At 40.1% G+C, this 18561-nt stretch overlaps 2 protein-coding genes across 3 annotated transcripts in view; one reads left to right on the top strand and one right to left on the bottom strand.

Annotated features, from left to right (window-relative positions):
- Nucleotides 1–6847, bottom strand: part of LOC118418919 (adenylate kinase 7-like) — a 19997-nt gene extending 13150 nt beyond the window's left edge. Inside the window, exons 1-7 of one of the 2 annotated variants that reach the window (XM_035825066.1) lie at nucleotides 6662–6847; nucleotides 5819–5995; nucleotides 5151–5259; nucleotides 4530–4624; nucleotides 3513–3623; nucleotides 3024–3107; nucleotides 2454–2542 (exon numbers count right to left, since the gene is read on the bottom strand). In XM_035825066.1, coding sequence (XP_035680959.1) covers nucleotides 2454–2542; nucleotides 3024–3107; nucleotides 3513–3623; nucleotides 4530–4624; nucleotides 5151–5259; nucleotides 5819–5995; nucleotides 6662–6748 — 752 coding nt within the window. In that variant the 5' untranslated portion in view covers nucleotides 6749–6847. The remainder of the gene's footprint in view (nucleotides 1–2453; nucleotides 2543–3023; nucleotides 3108–3512; nucleotides 3624–4529; nucleotides 4625–5150; nucleotides 5260–5818; nucleotides 5996–6661) is intronic. The other variant, XM_035825071.1, reaches the window with a different exon arrangement.
- A 2129-nt stretch (nucleotides 6848–8976) lies between these two features.
- On the top strand, nucleotides 8977–17824 carry LOC118419172 (ras-related protein Rab-1A). The gene is made up of 6 exons (XM_035825509.1): nucleotides 8977–9185; nucleotides 11377–11449; nucleotides 12349–12444; nucleotides 14247–14342; nucleotides 14984–15115; nucleotides 15552–17824. Exons 1-6 carry the CDS (start codon nucleotides 9163–9165, stop codon nucleotides 15744–15746), a joined length of 615 nt encoding a protein of 204 aa, XP_035681402.1. The 5' UTR covers nucleotides 8977–9162; the 3' UTR covers nucleotides 15747–17824.
- The last annotated feature ends 737 nt before the right edge of the window (nucleotides 17825–18561 follow it).

The following is an 18561-nucleotide window of genomic DNA, read 5'->3' as shown; positions in this document are numbered from 1 at the left end:
TGCCATGTGTTTCTGTGAAACAGGCATGATGGATGGCACTAACTTGCTTGGAACCATCTGGAGGAGTCCTTAGGTAACAAGACTATATTAGGAAGTCACATGACTTGACTAGACCAATAGTAGACCAGCTGGTGACAGCAGTTAGGTTTGAAACTAGATTTGAACCGGTCAGTTGCCGTCCACCGCTAGCCGCTACCGGACCAAGAAGTGAGTAGTGTAGCTCTCTAGTACATAGATTGTATATACATAGCAGTTACCGTTCTTAGTTCCGTATATGTCTGTCAGCAATGTCTGTTATCCCTTCCTAGTGTTTTGTGTATCTAATAATTAGTAGTGTGATCTTTTTGTAAAGATTGTTGTATGATAGATCACTTCTCTTTCAGCTCGAACCCCCGCGTGTCATCCCCGGCTTGTTTACAAATTGCCCGTTCCATAGTTAGTTAAATTCTCATATTATTTTGTGCCGTAACTGTTGCTTCTAAACTTTCCTGTCCTGTTGTTTCGGCTGGCTAAATCTTTAATAGAACCATGGAGGAACTGTAATCTCCTTACTAGGACCAATGTGATTGTGTGCATTTTCAAATTCCATTCGTTCTTTGGGGGTCCTTATCTGTGCCATCTGTGTGGCCCGCGCCCTTTGATGATAGCCGGCTCCAGATTCCTGCCTTTGTCCCCGTCTTGTCCTGCTGTGATTTTTATGACCTTGTTGTTTGAATAATTTTACATGTACCGTTCATGGGTTCGGGGCAGTTACAAGCCGTTTTTTTTCTCCATTCCAGCCGCTGAGCCCCTGTTTCCCAATCGCCTGTCCTGCCAAGCCGACGACCGAGGCCAGGCTACTTCCTGGTAACACTTACGACAGTCTGTGCCCGGTGCCGTTATCCTGCCAGAACGGTTTCTACTTTGAAGACGGACAGCGCCTGGACTGTGCAATGGAGCGGACTGTCCTCGAGACGTGCCGTCGATATTGCGGGGTCTTGCCAGAGCATCTTCCGTCGCCAATGATCGTCCACTACCACAAAGACGCAGAAGAGGGCGACCCGGACGATGATTATACAGTCAACACGATACGGACTTATAAAGGACTTGAAAATGGACTGTCGTACTGATTTCGTAATGACACTTTTATCCTACGAATATCGATTGTATGGTATATAACGTTAGACTTGTGTCGGATACTGTACATTTGATATTGTACATTTAAACTGATCAGTTTTGTTATGACTTGAGCTTGATATTATTGGATCTGACAGTGAACTGTTTAACTTTGGCTTCGTTCGAGCTTCACTTTTTGTGAAGACCAATGAGGTTGTAGTGAGCTAAAACTTCCTTGGTATGACTAAGAGACAAATGCATATTGATTTGCCCCTTGACGTTAACATGATCTGTTCCTCCACATAATGTATTTGTTGTGATACTTGTGTCATCTGATTTATACAGGAAAGTCTTTCACAAACTGTAGCCTTACCGAGAAAGCATTTTCGGGGTTAAAACGGACAGGAAACGTTAAATATTAGGTATTTAGCATGATCGTAAAGTTACTGGACATTCTGAAATAATGTGTTGTATTGTTCCTATGATGTTTCAGTATATCTTAAGTTTATGCAACCTTTCCGGGGCGTAATAGTCGCGAACGCGCTCAGAAAATAACGTGTTTTGTCTCCAAAGAGTCCGAGAACGTTCCATAATTTGGAATCCGGATATGAGACATGATAATGCTACATTCTGGAATACGGAAATGCTCAGCATATGCGACCTTTCCGGGACGTAAAAGTTCCGGACGTGATCAGAAAACATGAAATATTAGCCAATGTCTTTTGTCTCAAAAGAGTCCTAGAACGTTCCATTACTTTGAATCCGGATATGCGACATGATTATATGGTCCCATTCTTGACTCCTGAAATTATCCGGATTTATACGAAATATTCGGAACGTGATTTGTATCCAAAGAGTCCGAAAACGTTCCATTACTAGAAATCCGGATATGAGACTTAATTATTTGGTCCCGTTCCGGACTCCTGAAATTATCCGGATATATACGAAATATTCGGAACGTGATTTGTCTCCAAAGAGTCCGAAAACGTTCCATTACTGGAAATCCGGATATGAGGCAGGAATTAAATGGTCCCGTTCCGGACTCCTGAAATTATCCGAAAACGCAGGGGAGTCATGTCAGATTTCGTCCGGATATTGTCCGGATATATCCAGAAACGGTCCCGATCCGGATGTATACAAACGTAGAAACGTCCGGAAATGACACCCTTTCGCACAGTGTACACTCAGTATCTAAAAATGAACTATATTTCATGACATTAACACAAACAGTTAGGAAGCATAAAATTGATTGCTTTCGATATCAATTGCAAGCAGTCAAAAGGAGGTCCTACTCTACGTCTTTTATGTGAAAATGTGAATTGAATTATGAACTTGGAAGAATATGAAGAAACAAATACCCAGCCAGGTCCTTGATGTGAATGGTAGGCACGATGTTGGTACCAGTTCCAAACACCTGTAATGCTGGGGACTTGCCTTCCCATGCAGCCTGGATATGAAAACATTGTAAACAGTTAGTCATATCATTAGCATAGTTTTAATGTAACGTTATAATGTCATGAGCATAGTTTGTGTATATTTCTTGATTTACACTCATTTTTCGTTCCTACAAACGCAGTCTGGCCCTTGTTTTGTAATGTGACCTTGGCATAAGAGAAAATAAACCAAGGTCGTATTTTTACATGAGGACAATGGAATTAGTCTATTACACATTAGCTGTTTCCAGGACCTATCCTTCCATCCTGAGACATAAATTTGCTTGTTGGGACATAGAAAAATGCACCCCATTTGTCCAAAAAATCACAACTTTAGGAAATAAAATTGACAAATAATGTACTCTTGCTAAACTTCAAAGTGACAGATTCAACAACAGTAATAAACAACATTGGCTTTCAAACTATAAGTGGGATGGAAAATTTGTAAAGCTGGAGACCCAGTCGTTCATGCACTACTCACTCACTTAAACTTACCTTAAAGAGGAAGTGGAAGATGCTCTCTCCCATCCCAAAGGCCAATCCTGCTGCCACAACGTAGGTCACAAACTTTCCCTTGTTCTGTAATAGACAACAAACACTGTGAACCACCAGTATTAGAACATTGAGCACTACATGGGAATTAATAAATGATAAAGCTGATTGGATTTGAGAAAATCATTAAGATAGAATAGAAAAAAACAAAATCTGCAACTGAAACAAAGAAATCTGCAAGAGGATCCAGACTTTTGAAATTTCTCTTCTTCCTGTCCACAGGAGCTACCTACAAACCATTAGGAGCCTGTCCAGAACATGAGATATCATAACCAGAAGTTCAGTACCACAGACAGCCACCAGAGGGCCCAAAATTGAGGCCTACCCAAATATGTATGAAGACAATCCATCCAGACATTTAAAAGTTATAAAGCTCACAGACAGACAGACACACACAACATTTTTGGTGAAGGTAAAAACGTTCTCCCTTACTGTTTTGCCATTTTTGATGACCAGTTTCTCGGCACTGATGTGGTTCTTGAAGTTAGGGTGGGGCTTCCTCCTCCTGTAGTCATCTTCTGTGAAGGGAATCTCAGGATCATCCTGATGGAAAACAGAAAATAAATACATAAATAAACAAATAAATAAAAAGGTTTATCATGATCTGTCAAGACAAGTACATTGGAGCCAAAGTGCTGAATTGTGTACTTTGTTTACGAATGATACTTGAACAAACAGTTTGCTACTTTCACAAATAACAGTCTATAATTTGTAAATTTTGTAACAACAAATTAGATGGCAGATAACCACTGTAGAATAGGTTTTCATCTTTGTTGTACAATGTTTAGCTTCTCATACACAAGTCACATTATGAGATACCTGCATTCTCCATTCCTTGATATGCAGAGGTTTAAAAAAATAGGACAATCAAAAAAGTTAGTGTTTTGGAAGCTAATTTTTTTTTCAAAACATTACAGAAATATCCAGTTACTTCTATAGTCTAGGGTTCCAATGATACTTGCAGGGATTTAGACATTATTTTACATTGACCTGCCTTGTGCAGCCTGATTTTTTAAAGGAGAAAAACTACTTCTTCAGTCTCAAAATTTACCTTAACTAAAAATAATGCAACTCTTAGCGACTTGAATACATGCTAAAGTGAGTAACTTTAGTAGTCCTACAGTGAGTGCACATACTGAAAGTACCATAAAAACTCAATGACATGTACAGTGTAGTAGTAATTAGTAATTATTATTTGGTAAAAGTTGTACAGATTTGATAAAACCCCTTAATGATATTCAAAAGTATCTACTAGGCTACTTAACATTTTGCAAAATAATGATTACAGTGAGTCAGACATTTTACTCAATGTACTTCTGCAATCAACATGGTGATTCAGAATGGCATCATTGCATAAACATTTACTAGTAATATGGAAACAATCTTCAAAACATTTTGAAGGTCAAAGACACTACTTTATGGAATAATGTCAGCTAATATTGTACTTACAGGGTCCAGAGGTTTACTCTTGGCCCAGGTCATGACGGAGGACAGCAGGATGAACATCTTTGGGTTGTCAAAATGTTCCAACTCAGCATGGAGAGCTACAGCGAGGGGTTTGATAAAACAAATTTTAGGAATGAACTCCAATAAATATTTCTCTAAAACAGATTTCACATATTATAGAAGGCTGTAAACGTCCACATTACATCGTATGAAGGTATGTGCTGCTAGGATGGACTGACATACGACATTAGAGCCAGTACGACAGTTGATAAATCAGGTGTCCAGGGCAACAGATTTACAATCTTCATCCTGATTTACGACAGGAAACATAAAGTAGAAAATAAGCCATTTTTCTCCATATTTTACTCAAGTGAGGAAGGAGAATTGCAATCCACATTGTATAGTAAAATCCAGAAACGTTTGACAGTATATGTGAGAAAGTGGGCAACCACAATACACCGGGCCCCGTGATACTTGCAGGTTTTCGTACGAAATTCAATGCGTTCTATTATCTACTGATGTGTGCGACGACATAGACAGTTTAGGAGCAAAATCCCCCTATTCATGTAATTCAAGTCCTCTATTGCTAAAAGCAATATCCCCCTACAACTTCCCTCCCTTTACCTGAGCATGCCCATGATGCCTCATCAATCTGGTCAGGGTCCTCTGTGATGTCATAGATGATGATGTCACATTCCATCAGGTGATCCGCCAGCTCCTCTTTGGCTGCATACTAGAGTACACAGAAAGAACGGGATATTGGATTAAGACACTTAACTTCATGGACAGGTATCTGAATTTCCTGTTAGTTTTACTGCAAAAATTACCCCCAAAAAACCTGCAGAAGCACAGTCTTGAGTCCAGCCTTGTTGTTCTTTTAGTCACTCCCAAAAGGTCTGCTTTTAAAAGCACAACAAGGCTGGACTCCAGGCTATCTTAAAGTTAAACAGATCCAAAGCTACAGAACCAGTCGCTAAATGCTAGTTTATGTTTTAGGACAAAAAAATTGATTTTTTTGTTCTGATTTTATGTTCTGATTTTATGTTCTGATTTTATGTTCTGATTTTATGTTCTGATTTTATGTTCTGATTTTTTTTATATAGTGGCCTCCAATATACCTCCTTAATTCCTGGCAGATAAATTTTCTGCATGGTAAACAATTCTAACTCTATTTGTCTATCTTTTTCAGCTTGGTTTAATTACTTTTAACTTTTAAGACTTAAGATTCTGCTGCACTGTAGCTAGGCTATGATTCTGCTGTATTTTTGAAAAGACATTGTTAGGCTCCTTACCTGTACAACCTCTTTCACCCAGTCTGGCTTAGCGTTGGCTGGGTTCTGTAATGTGCCGATGATCGTGTACGTCCCCTCTTTGTTGGGAGGGATGTAGTCACTGCCCCTGTCCTCCTCACCCTCACTTCCTTCCTCTCCTTCCTCCAGCGATGATCCAACCACACAGTCTGACAGAAACTGAAACAGTGTAATATCATATTTGTTGGATGTTAAATAATTTCCATACTAACTGCTGTAAGAGGAACAAAATCTTGCACACATAATGGTATTTTTTATCGAATAGGTATGCAAAGTTTCATTACCTTATGTTGAAGGAAAATTAACCAAAATCAAAAACCTTTAGTAAACACACCAAATATTCAAGATCTACTTTCACTCTTTGCAAAGTATATTTAGCAAATGCCTATGAATTATCATTCTAAACGCTGCCGACATGACTCAGACTTGGGGGCTAAGAATGTTCAAGCAAAGGTTTAAAAACAATCCATCCGAATTCTGAAGTGACATAAATCGAACTTAACGATCTTGACCGACCCATTAGCAAATGTAGAACTATCATCTGGTATGATATACACTGTTGTTTGTACATTAAAATATATGACATATGACTGAAAATATCAAATAAAAACTGCTATCAATGGTGATCATAGTGTGGTCGGTGTGGCAGTAGACCTTTCCCATGTGAAATTTTAGCATTAGAATCGCTGCCAGACCAGTGATACCCCCCTCCCACATGCTCACAAACAATACACACAACACCCTCGTTGAACGTTCTCTAGAGTATTTTCGACAGCATGTTATGTTCACATTGTCACTTGCACCTATATCTTTAGATTGTCCTACCTTTGAAATGTTCTTCCCAGAGTATGCGTCAACATGATTGACGAAAATCCGCTTGGTTTGCGGTCTATCGTCGATTGCGTCCGCCATCTTGCCTTGTTGTTGAGTGTAGGCCCTTGTTGCTTGGCAACATCGATCCCAGGGCAGTGTTCGACAGAGCGGTCAGTGAACGAGAGCGTAAATCTTCAAGCAGATGTTGAGAGGGAGGATCGTGAGGTTTTCTGTATAACTGTTCCGTATTTCGGATTACGGGGGCCGTCCAAGCCTGTAGCGTCATCCTGGGTCGAGAGTATCCTGGCATCCAGTCTACCGTGGATTATCCAGGACCTCTACGGGGCAGATGAAGCTTTCCGCCGCCGGGATTAACTTCGGCGCACCCGGCGCGGCAGACTGACCCCCATCTGTCTAATCTCCGAGCAGATCTATCGGTGGAAAGGGCCTTTTGGGTACTGGGTGACCCTTTGTATATTGCCTTGCCACAGATAGATTTGCTTGGAAATTACCGACTGTCCCAAAGAAAGTTTGGTCAAAGAAAGCCCGGACAATAAACGACGATAAACTCAATATCTAGATTTGATTCCAGTTTGTTCTCAAGTGCGAACTTTTTTATTGAGAATGATCCACGACGTCAGAACTGGTTTTAGATTATTGGACTGACAGGGAGCATCTTCTGGTGTTTATTATATCATATAATACGCACGTAACGGTACATACTTCCTTGTTTAGTAGAAACAAGTGGCACCAAGAACCTCATTGGCAACTGAGGGCGGTAAAAATTTTGGAGCGACTTAACGTTATTTTATCTATCTACTACATGTATTTACTTATTTCTCTATCTATTTATCTGTTTTGAGGCGTCATGAAAGGTTGTGGTATATTCAGTCACCACCATTCGACCCTACTTTTTCTGCGTTAACTTGGCGCCCCAACGTCCAGGTAAAACCTTGGTAAAACCAATAACAACAGAAATATGACTAGCCTCTTTCGACAATCGTAGACTTCTGGCAGCACCGACTTCTATTATTTTTCCATGAGCGGTGATTTGCTAGCCTGGAGTCCAGCTTCGTCCAAAGCTTTAGTACGCTCCAAAGGTCGCTAGACATAACACCTGCTTTCGGGATTACATCATCGTCCGAATTGGCTCTGTGATGTTGCCCTGTTGGTACTTTGCGGCCTGATGAATGTGTTCAGCTTTTTCAGCTGTGATGTTCAGTTAAAACGCAGAGAAAAGACCGCAACAAACCTACAAACCAACGCCGACCTATTTATCTGTTGGAGACTAAGTCAGCACAATTAAGGACCTGCTCGTACTCCTGTACGATAGTCCTTGGCCAAACGTTATACAGCGTCTGTGCCTGCCCATTTCTATTGCGCAATCAGCAACCGACCACGCCCTTCATGCTTTTAACTGCGAACAATGTATGACCCCATCAGTTCACTTCTAGCTGCGCTGGCTTTTATCTTATGGGGGAGCGTTGTTTCGTGACTTTCAACATTGGCTAAGGTTCGCTGTAATTAATGCCGGGAGAGGGAGTTTCCGTATCCAATGTGGAAATACCAGTACCAGTTACATATTTAACATGCGGCTGTACATAACGTTCATTCTCCAAGCAGAGGTTGAGTCGGGGAGATATAACGTTAGTAGTAGTCGGGAAATTTACAGGCGCGCTCCTCTCAGTACTGGCTCTGCGACTCAACCTCTGCTTGGAGAATAAACGTTAACACCAACGTTGCAAAAAGAAGTGTTACATGATATCAACAGGTACATGTACTTTTTATTTGGTACGTGCCTTCTTCTGATGAGGCACGGGAAACGAAACAATAACACGTTATATTATTATAAACTAACGTTAACTGAATATGTTCCTCATTTTCGGTTTGAGGGAAATGATTCGTAGGATCTAGGAGGGGCGAGGAGTAAAATAAAGTGTACTAGGGATACTATATAGATATCGCAAAACACAGGTAAAACTCTGAGCCGCGTACATCTGCTTGAAGGTTACTCCTTGCTTGAGTGATCTGTTTCCTACTCTCCAAGCAGAGGTTAGGGTCCGGCTGGTTTTTGACGTCTTTTTAAAAAGCGTTTTTATCGGGCTTTCTATTTTGTCAGCTTTTTTGTTTTGTTGTGTGTACCCACCAGCCAAACAGAAAATCTGACAAAAGAGCAAACCAAGTAAAAACAACAAAAAAGACGTCAAAAACCAGCCGGAGCCTAACCTCTGCTTGGAAAGTACCTGCTTCCCCCTGATTATTTTAGTGGCATGACCTAGTAGAATAAATTATGCTAATATAACATGTGATGCCACGTCGGAGGAGTGACGTCATACATGAGCAATACTCGTACCCCCCCTATAGGCCCCAATTGCAATCTGTACGAGGGAGTAGCAGCCATATTGAAAAGCGTTTCCGTTTGATTCCTCTTTCTGTTAGCTGCGTACAGGTGGATTTCTTCCTTCCAAGGACCCCAGACCAGATATTTTCTTCATCGTAGGATCCTCCTGGCAATGTCAACCATGAATCCGGAATAGTAAGTCGCAATCTCTTCTTTCTAAGATCGTTTTAGATGCCGGCCGGACACGTCAGACAGTCTACACTTGGGGGACACCGTACAGGAAAAATTATCTGTATAGGTTGAGTTAGGACCATTTCTACCGTTTCTACAGTCCTATCGAGACAGAATGATAGAAGTTTTAGTGTGTTTACGCAACCACGATGTATTAGAGGTGTATGTTCATTGGCACAAATGGAAGAGGGTGTTTTTTCAGACGTGAAAATTAGGACAAGCGAGAGGCAGTGTCCTGTCAGTGTCATGGAGAGTTGACCCAACAGTGCGAGAAAAAATGAATCAATGAAAGTTTGCCGGAAATATTGAAGCTTTACCTGAGTTTTGTGGCGACTCAAGAAAGACAGGGAAGCCTTACGTGTTAGAGAGGTGTTCGGAGTTTGGAGTTAGAGAAGGAACGGAAGTGAAGAAGCCGGCGTTTTTTTGTCCACTTCCTTTCACACGACGTCACGAGGGGACAAGTCATATAGACAACACGCAAGAGGGAGGGGTGTTGTCAGATGGCGACCTTTGTCATCAGAAAATGGCAGCAGAAGCACCTCATTTTCTTCTGTAACGCAATGAAATATTCATCTTACCACCTCATGATACCTCCCACATATAAAAATATGGCTCTGACATGATAAGGTAAAGATAATATGGAAATATGATTCATGAAAACTGTTTTCTTTGATACTGGATTATGTAAATGTTTCAATCATGACTTGACATAAAAGAACTGCCCATGATTGCGAACGTTGACCAGTGAATGAACTTCTGACAGTTGAAATCTCTGAGAAATAGAGGCCGAAGAGCAAAGTGGGAATAAAATTTGTACAGCAGTTTGACACTGCCCCCCACCCATCTTATTTTTTTTATGATCCTAATTTCCTATGTTGTTTCAAGTGGTGATACTCTCATAGAACCCCCACCCATTTTTGTAATGTCTTGTTTCCATGTTATGTTTTTAACTTGAATGAGGGTCTGCATTGGGTGTCCTGGCAATGCTTATCATTGAATTCAATAGAAACTCCTACGCATTACACGAAAATTAATAATGATCTGGTGTATTTTTAAGGAAGGTGATTGCACAAAATTTCCTCACCTTTGGGAAGTCAAAATAAGCTGTCTGTGCCTTGCGGAAAAGAGCTTGCAGACCCCCTGACTCTTCATACAAATCCTACTAGTACTTCTTGTTCCTGATAGCACATACCCCAGCTCTACCGTATATGACAAGTGTGATGTACGATCCATTGTATCACCACAAACACAGGTTCTGACATAACATCCCTTCCAAAAGACTACAGTCCCTACCCACAAGTACAAGTAACATGCAAATCGGCTTCTATCTACACAGATCACGACACAGCACCCTCAAATTGGTTCGACATTAAGATATTCATTCCCTTGCAAATCCTGAATGCCCTTGTGAGGGTAAGATATTGCTTTTACTAGCTGTAGGATCTACAGTAATGAGAACTCAAGTCAAGGGTACTTTAAACCATGAACTTTTTAGGATTTAACAAAATTAGTTGCATATTGAAAGAAAAGTTGGGCTAGCTTGGTTTTGTTCATGGCACCAGTCCATTGCCAGATCATGCAACAATGCTCCAATGGACCTGTATCTGACAGGTTTACCTGGACCTACCACCATTCATGAGTTGAGCAAGTATACATGATACACCCTGTGATTGTGCAATGGTTCCATACACAGCTTGTACTGCCCAACCTGGTCACAATATAGATCAAATCAGACTTTGAAATGTATCCCAGTGCTTTGAAAGAGTTACAAAACCCTGCAGAACTAATTTTGATGACAAAAATGGCAGTGATAAATAAATGGAGGCAAAGTAGTTTTCAGGTTTTCTGCTACTACTACTATGTAAAGATTCAAGTATTGTTTTCAAGCAGAAGTACACACCACATGGGGTTTTTTGAGATGCCGGGTTGATTGGTTATCTTTTCATTTTAGATGATGGACACTTGTTTCCATAGTAGACAGAGGTTTGCAAACCAAATTCATGTAACATGCCTTTCCCAAGGGCGCAACATGGGCAGACACCCTCAATACAACGCTTTATCGGTTTATACTTTAAGACCTACTTCTGCTGACAAAGCTGTTGTATATAAACTTGTGGAATATTCGCCATTCTGACCTGTCCTTGTTGTTTTGCAGTGATTACTTGTTCAAATTGCTCCTGATCGGCGACTCTGGTGTAGGAAAGTCCTGTCTGCTCCTGCGATTTGCTGTAAGTATTGGCTCACAACATTGAACAACATTGCCTTTTCACATACACAATCATTCCTTACAAATCTTAGACCAAATTCAAGCTGAAATACCACAATGCTACTCTTATTCAATACATGTTGTTACTTATACTAAGTTATAGAATCAGCAATATCGTGCGCCACACAGAAATAGAATGCTAACTCAGAAATAGAATCGTATTAATTATCATTTGTGATGCTATCAATGATTCCAAAGTGATTCCTTAACCTTGCTACTCAAATGTATGTATAGGAATTAAGGGGCATCTTAGAACTGTGGAAAGTAAAGCCTGTTCTTGTGTAGTAGAAAGGATAATTGTAGAAAGGATAATCAGAGACAACAGACATACAAACAAAGCCTTATGGTGTCCAATGTGTGTGACTCCTATTGTCATGTCCAAACACAGCTGGTGCCATATGTAAGCATGTTATTTATGTCATACCTGGGCCGACAGTGTTCCATATTTTACAGTTCCAGACTGCTCCATATTTCACGATATTGCACAAGCTTCTATAATTCGAACCCACTTTGCATATGCCGCTGTTGAAAATTTAAATACTGGATTGGAATTGATGTTGTTACAATTTTCTGTTGAGCACACCAAATTTTGGCAACTTCTGGCGCATTTTGCATTGAAATGTGTGTCGTTTTGGGGGGGGGGGGCAGGAGAGGTATGACATAAATAAGATACATCATGGTGTATTCCTCATCACCCTCAGATCACCCTTCAATCGCCGGGTGATCCTTCCTGTGGTCGGGCTGGTACCTTTGACAATGCAGAATACACTTTGTTGTTTTCTATGTGTAATACTGGAAGCATGTATGTGACAAACTGCTAGATTCTTCCTAAGTAACAAACCTTTTTACTTTGTGTTCCAGGATGACACGTACACAGAAAGCTACATCAGCACAATTGGTGTGGACTTCAAGATCAGAACCATAGAACTAGACGGCAAGACCATCAAGCTTCAGATAGTAAGTCAAGGCCCCGGTGCCAGCAGATGTCTTAAGATGACTTTATTGTACTGCATAGTTCATTGTTTATTGTTTTATTAACTCCTTTAGCTACTGTAAGTGCATTTAAGTTCGCGAGATTTTTAAGTTCGCGTATTTCGCTGAGACCTTCTGTTAGCGAAGTCATCTACTCGCGAACATGTATGTTGATCATCGTCCCCCTCCCCACACCTTGGCTTCCGTCCAAATGATCCAGTCTCAACTACGTGTTTACTACGATATCAACTTATCCCAATGACAAGACTCAATTGATAACAGACCATTTATTCTTTTCAAACCGAAATAAAAGTTAATTCAACACATATGCGATACATGGAGTCATTGTTGTATAGAAATGTGCCACTGGCGAAAAGAAACATGTCGGCTTTGTTTAGTAGTACGTGCACGCCGTGACATGGCTGCGTTAACAATTTACTTAGTACATTATCCTAGTTTTACTAGATTTCTACAAGTTACGAACGAAACAAAAAAGAAAACTGAGTAGTACTGGTCTATACAATTACAAAGAAGGCTATGGAATTGCATCAGGTTTACAACAATAATGGGGAATTTTCATGACTAGAAACGTGGCAAACACAACTCCGCTGACATGACGAAAATAAGACGTTCGTTTCATAATTCTGAGTTAGAACTACTGTAAATATGGGAGAGATAGACTCTTCACCTTCTTGTGTACAACTTGTGTCCACAAATTACGCTGAAAGTTTAAAACTTAGCGCCGTTTTTCACGCCGAAAAATTCAAAATGGCGCCCGCGTCGCTTGGCTTGGCGTGGGGTATTCCGTCAGCCTGTGCGGCAAATATGATTGCGACAACAGAGGTCATTGGCCCTGTTGCGTTCCGTGCGCTGTCGTCAAATCACGGTCGAAATGAGCTCAACAATGAGACAGTGGCTCGGTAGAAACACATTTTTTTATTGAGTATACCAACTTTAGACATTGTTTGAAGGGGAACTATGAACTGTAAGGCGTAAATGCCGCATTTGGACGGCATGACTGGTGTTGCGGTGTGGGTGGGAGGGGGTCACTCGCTACCGGATCGTAACGTAACTTTCAAAAAATAATTGAAACACCCGCTCGCAAACTCAAAGATCTCGTGAACTGCCGATTTGCTCAAACTCTCGAAATTAAGTGCTCGCGAACATAAATGAACTTACAGGATCTCAGAGATCACTGCAGTAGCAAAACACAGTGGACAAAATTACCATGGTGCACCGCAATTATCTGAGATATTGGTGACATCCACATAAATTTTGTTAAACAACTGATTTCTTCATGTATCTTGATTTATTTCAAGACATGCTTATAGCTATTATGTTCACATACTCTGAAACCTCCAACATAATATGGCAATATGTTCTGGCCTTGAAGGCAGAAAAGATTTTCATTGGCCTGAAACTGGTCCAATTGGTCTATGATGAAAAACATTTTTGAAACCTTATTTATTCTTATAGTTCCTGTTATTTCATGTCTATGTTTTCGGTAGCTTTTGTGTTGTGTGTGTGTGGATGGACAGCATATCTTGAGAAGGCCTGGATGGATTGTATTGATATTTGATTTGTGGATAGTTCTTGATAAGACCATGAAATGATCAGATTTGAGGTCCCTTATTTCCTTGTTACAGTGCTGTATCAGAACATCCATTTTTGATCTCGAGTTTTAGACATTCTATGGTTGTTGTTTTTTGAGTGGTAGATAGCTCTCCGAGTCTCGTATTCATTTCCTGTACTAACAGCTGTTTTTTTTTCGAACCTTCTACTCACAGTGGGACACAGCAGGCCAGGAGCGGTTCCGCACCATCACATCTAGTTACTATAGGGGAGCGCACGGAATTATCATTGTGTACGATGTCACAGACCAGGTAGGTCATGGGTCATCAACTTTCAACTTTGACACTATTGTACAACCCTCAACTAGAGGTAATGTTAGTGCAACGCTGAAACTCAGGAGAGTTATACAGACAGTCATATACAGTTCTTTGTGTTGGAAGAAAGTTTAGCATTGCACTATGATTACCAACACAGATGAGCTGAGAATTTTTGGTCTATCTTCTGCCTGCATACACCCTTGTCTGAGCACTACATTGTAGGCAACTTATGTCTGTAGTGCCCGAGGTAGTGTCTGACTGGCTTTCCATATAGGCACCAATGTTTCCATTACCTTAGCGGGATGCAATTAAAGTGCCATCACAAACTAAAAACCAAAAAGAACATTTTCTCCTTACCGCAAAATCAAATCACGAAGGCATTAAAAAATGTGTTTACAGTACCTTGTTTGTAATCAATAGTGAAAGTATTGAAAAGCATACCAATAAAGGTAGTGAATGTTTGTAAAAAAAGTTACAAGTAGTTTACAGTAACCCTTTGTAAAAGATGTCCAGTCCTGCAGCTGTTTTAATTGTTTGGTTTTGGTATTTCTTTCTTTTGTTGATGTTTATATAAACTTAAATTAGTTTGTGTAGATAACTCAGTTCTAACCACTCTTTCCTTATATTGCCAACAGGAATCTTTCAACAATGTAAAACAGTGGCTTCAGGAGATAGATCGCTACGCGTGTGAAAATGTCAACAAATTACTCGTTGGCAACAAGAGCGACCTCACCACAAAGAAGGTGGTTGACTACACGACGGCCAAGGTAAAGTCTGATACAAACTCTACTAGGTAAAAATCGTATTCTCCACAAGTCTGAATGCCACCGGCTACATGTGTGATTACAAGGAAGTAGGGCTGTGTACATAAATTCCCATACCCGTATCAGTAAACTTATTTAGATACAGGTCCGGACCTAAATATCTGTTTACCTGAACCTGTACCTAAACAAACCTTTTAAGACTACAAATAAGTAAATTCCAAATCAACAATGACAAATGTGAAATAAAAACTTGCAAAGAAATTGAGATTCACATAAACATTTCCCCATCCAAAGATGACAATTTATCATTACATATATCATATTTAAGTTACAGGTTCGGACCTTTACCTTAACTTGTGCCTGTACCTGAAATGTGTTAAGATACACAGCTCTACATGGAAATTTCTCTTACTAAAAGTGTCCCGTTGCCTTTTTGCAGGAATTTGCAGACCAGCTCCATATCCCTTTCCTCGAAACTAGCGCCAAGAACGCCACGAACGTGGAACAGGCTTTCATGACGATGGCAGCAGAGATTAAGAACCGCATGGGGCCGGGGGCCGTAACCAACGAGACAAAACAGAACGTGAAAATCCAGAGCACCCCAGTCAAGCAGAGCGGAGGCGGTTGCTGCTAAAGATCCGACAGGTCTCACCCTTCTCTGTACCCCAGGTGGGGTAACGTTCGATTCTTGACTTGGACTTGCAATCACCAAGACTGAAATGAAAAAAACCAAGCTACCCTACAGTGGAATGACTGGCCATTCCAGTTTCCATACAAAAATTATACCAGTTATATGACAAGAAATAATTAGTCATTATTCACCAAAGTGATGAGTTTTTGATTCTGTATTTCTTTTTTCCTTTTACTTTTTTGCCATGCATTTTTTGGGTGGGTGGGGGTTTGTGGTTTTTGGAAGAAATGATCATGTACATTGCAAAAACCACGTATGTACAGTCAACATCAGATGTGTAGAAATTTTGCAGTGGAGAGGATTTTTTTCCCAGGAAAAAAGATACATAGTAGCAGAGAATGTTGGGCATGCAGCATAAATTATATGGATACATGAGGAAAGATATTAGCGATATCGATGTGTAACGTTAAGCAGTTCATTGTACCAATCATCAGTAGTACAGTAATGAGACCATGTTACGTTCTTTTTACTAATGTGTAGATTGCAATGAGACAATAGTAGTTGGTGTAGAACATTGCCAGACACTGTCACGATCACGTCTCTCAATGGGAGGGGGTGCAGAGTTTTCGCGATGTCAGAAAAAATGAAGTTCTACAGAATAGTACAAAGAAAATTGCTATGTTTGACTTGCTTGATTTTACTATACACATGCCCAGATGTTGTAAGAGTGCTGTCGGTCAAACATGCCGACAGACAGATTGACCATAGTCTGTTTACGAGTCTAAACAAATACAAATTTTACCACTTTTCCTCTGCACCTCTTCCCATTGAGAGATTGCCCATACAATAGGTGTTCCCAATTGTGACGTAGCGCACTTGTTACCTTCAATCCTAGTTAAATCACACACACACACACTGTTGTTCCAGCCTCCTTTGTGATATGATTTTCATTTTTGTCCAGATCCGTTCAGTCATTGCTTGCTAGACAGTACTACACCAGTCCTCCTTTATTTCCCGTCGATGGTTTGTGCCTTAGGTATGTATGTGTAGTGTGCTGGTCTCTTATCAATGTGTGTGACTTCTGCCAGGTCAGGGTCTGCACCAAGCTCTGCTATGTTGTCCTGTACAGTAGAGAGTCTATGTAAGGAAGAAGAAAGAGCATGTGCTATGTTCTGGTTCCAGTTCTAAGTAGTAAGATACCCCTTTTGTCACAGTTCAGGTATTTGATTGCACAAATAAAAGATGCGTTGTTACATGCACAAAGAGAAGTAGTGTAGAAGAGGCCAGCAAGATCGCAGCGTAGATACCTTGCCAGGACGTCTTCATATCTTGCTGTATACTTGGAATGTCCGGAATACCCCAACACACGAACTTAAACCAGTGTTGAGATATAAACTCAACACTTTTACTGTTTTACTTTTGTTTTCATAAGCCTGCCATGTTAGCATGTCCAGTTGTAGCTGATATATATCTGATTCTATTATGTTTGTAAGTGGAAAATTTACATGTTTCAGTCATGTGTATAGCAATGAGAATGTACTTGTAGGGAACTGTAAGCATTTATTAATACATAGTTGACCTTATAGAAGATCTTATGATATCTACCTTTTCCTCATCACATGATGTTTTTTGTACTGTACAAAATGGCTACCAGATTTTTCTTCCACGCCAAGGTAAAAAAAAATGATAGCTCGTCTGGTAACACATCACTACGCTTTGCTACACTTTGTGTCGTCTTGAATAAGCCGATCACACTATATAAAGTTATGGACCATACCCTATGTAGAATTTTGGTCAGGAATATCTCCTGATTGGGGGTATGCAGGGGAAAGAGGCTGCTGTGTTACAACTCTATCACAACACATGTTGACAGATTTTGGAGACGTTTATAAATATTTGGTTCTGTTTAGAAGACTCTGACAAGCAATGACTGAAACCCTAGTGAGTGTAAATCAATGTAATTACTATATAATATGTGAGGACCATTTTTTGCTTGTATTTGCTTTACTACTACTCTATTAACTGGTAGATTTTGCTGTATCTGTTTATTATGACAATAAAGATTATGCTTAAATACCTGATATCGTGTATGTGACTCTGAAAATTGGGCCATGTTGATTTGATTGCATGGATGACGTTCGTAGGTGATAATAAGTCTGTTACCGCAAAAGCCATGGACCATACCATACATTGTACAAAGCAGCTGCAAAGTGAGCAAATATATATGCTGTAAATTGCCCAAGAGAAGATCGGAAAAACAATTCCAACGAAGATGATTTGAAAAAACTGATGAATTGGTTGTCAATTACATCATGATGCGAAAAAGCAAAGAAGAATCTGTTGTTTGGTATACCATACTCTATCTGTGTGTGTTGAGCCATTTATTAGATCTTCCTGACCACTCAAATTTCAAAATGAAAGCAACTTTTTTTTTTATCACAGGCACAAGCTTTGGGGTTCCCAGAGGCTGTCATCCATGTATCAACATGGTCTATGGTAAAATGGCTAGTTGTTTGGTTAGAGTCTATTTCAAGTATTTTGCTCACTACCCAATCAGTAACTGATTCATATGGCAAAGAGGACAATCAGACTTCACCAACAGAGAGCAGATGTATTAAGAGCTGATGTCTGTAAAATCCAAGCAAGAATGAAAAGAAAATTTAGCCAAACTAAAAAAAAATCGAGTTTCCACAAACTTTGTATGCTGGTCTGGCCTTGGCCCCAACTTATAAAAATGGGAATGTTTTAGGTCTGTGTTAACCGGTTGCCATGGTTATGTCCATTTTTCAAAATGGCAGTCTTGTCCAAAATAGAAAAT

The sequence above is a fragment of the Branchiostoma floridae genome, chromosome 1, assembly GCF_000003815.2.
Source record: "Branchiostoma floridae strain S238N-H82 chromosome 1, Bfl_VNyyK, whole genome shotgun sequence".
Classification (NCBI taxonomy): Eukaryota; Metazoa; Chordata; class Leptocardii; order Amphioxiformes; family Branchiostomatidae; genus Branchiostoma; species Branchiostoma floridae.
The sequence above is the reverse complement of the archived record's forward strand: the minus strand, read 5'-3'. Positions and strand labels throughout refer to the sequence as shown.

Excerpts from the sequence above, each read along its gene's own strand:
- LOC118419172 (XM_035825509.1), top strand. The coding sequence starts at position 9,163 with ATGTCAACCATGAATCCGGAATA. Across the intron at positions 12,445-14,246 it reads AGACCATCAAGCTTCAGATA|TGGGACACAGCAGGCCAGGA; the intron begins GTAAGTCAAGGC and ends TTCTACTCACAG. Across the intron at positions 14,343-14,983 it reads TGTACGATGTCACAGACCAG|GAATCTTTCAACAATGTAAA; the intron begins GTAGGTCATGGG and ends TATTGCCAACAG.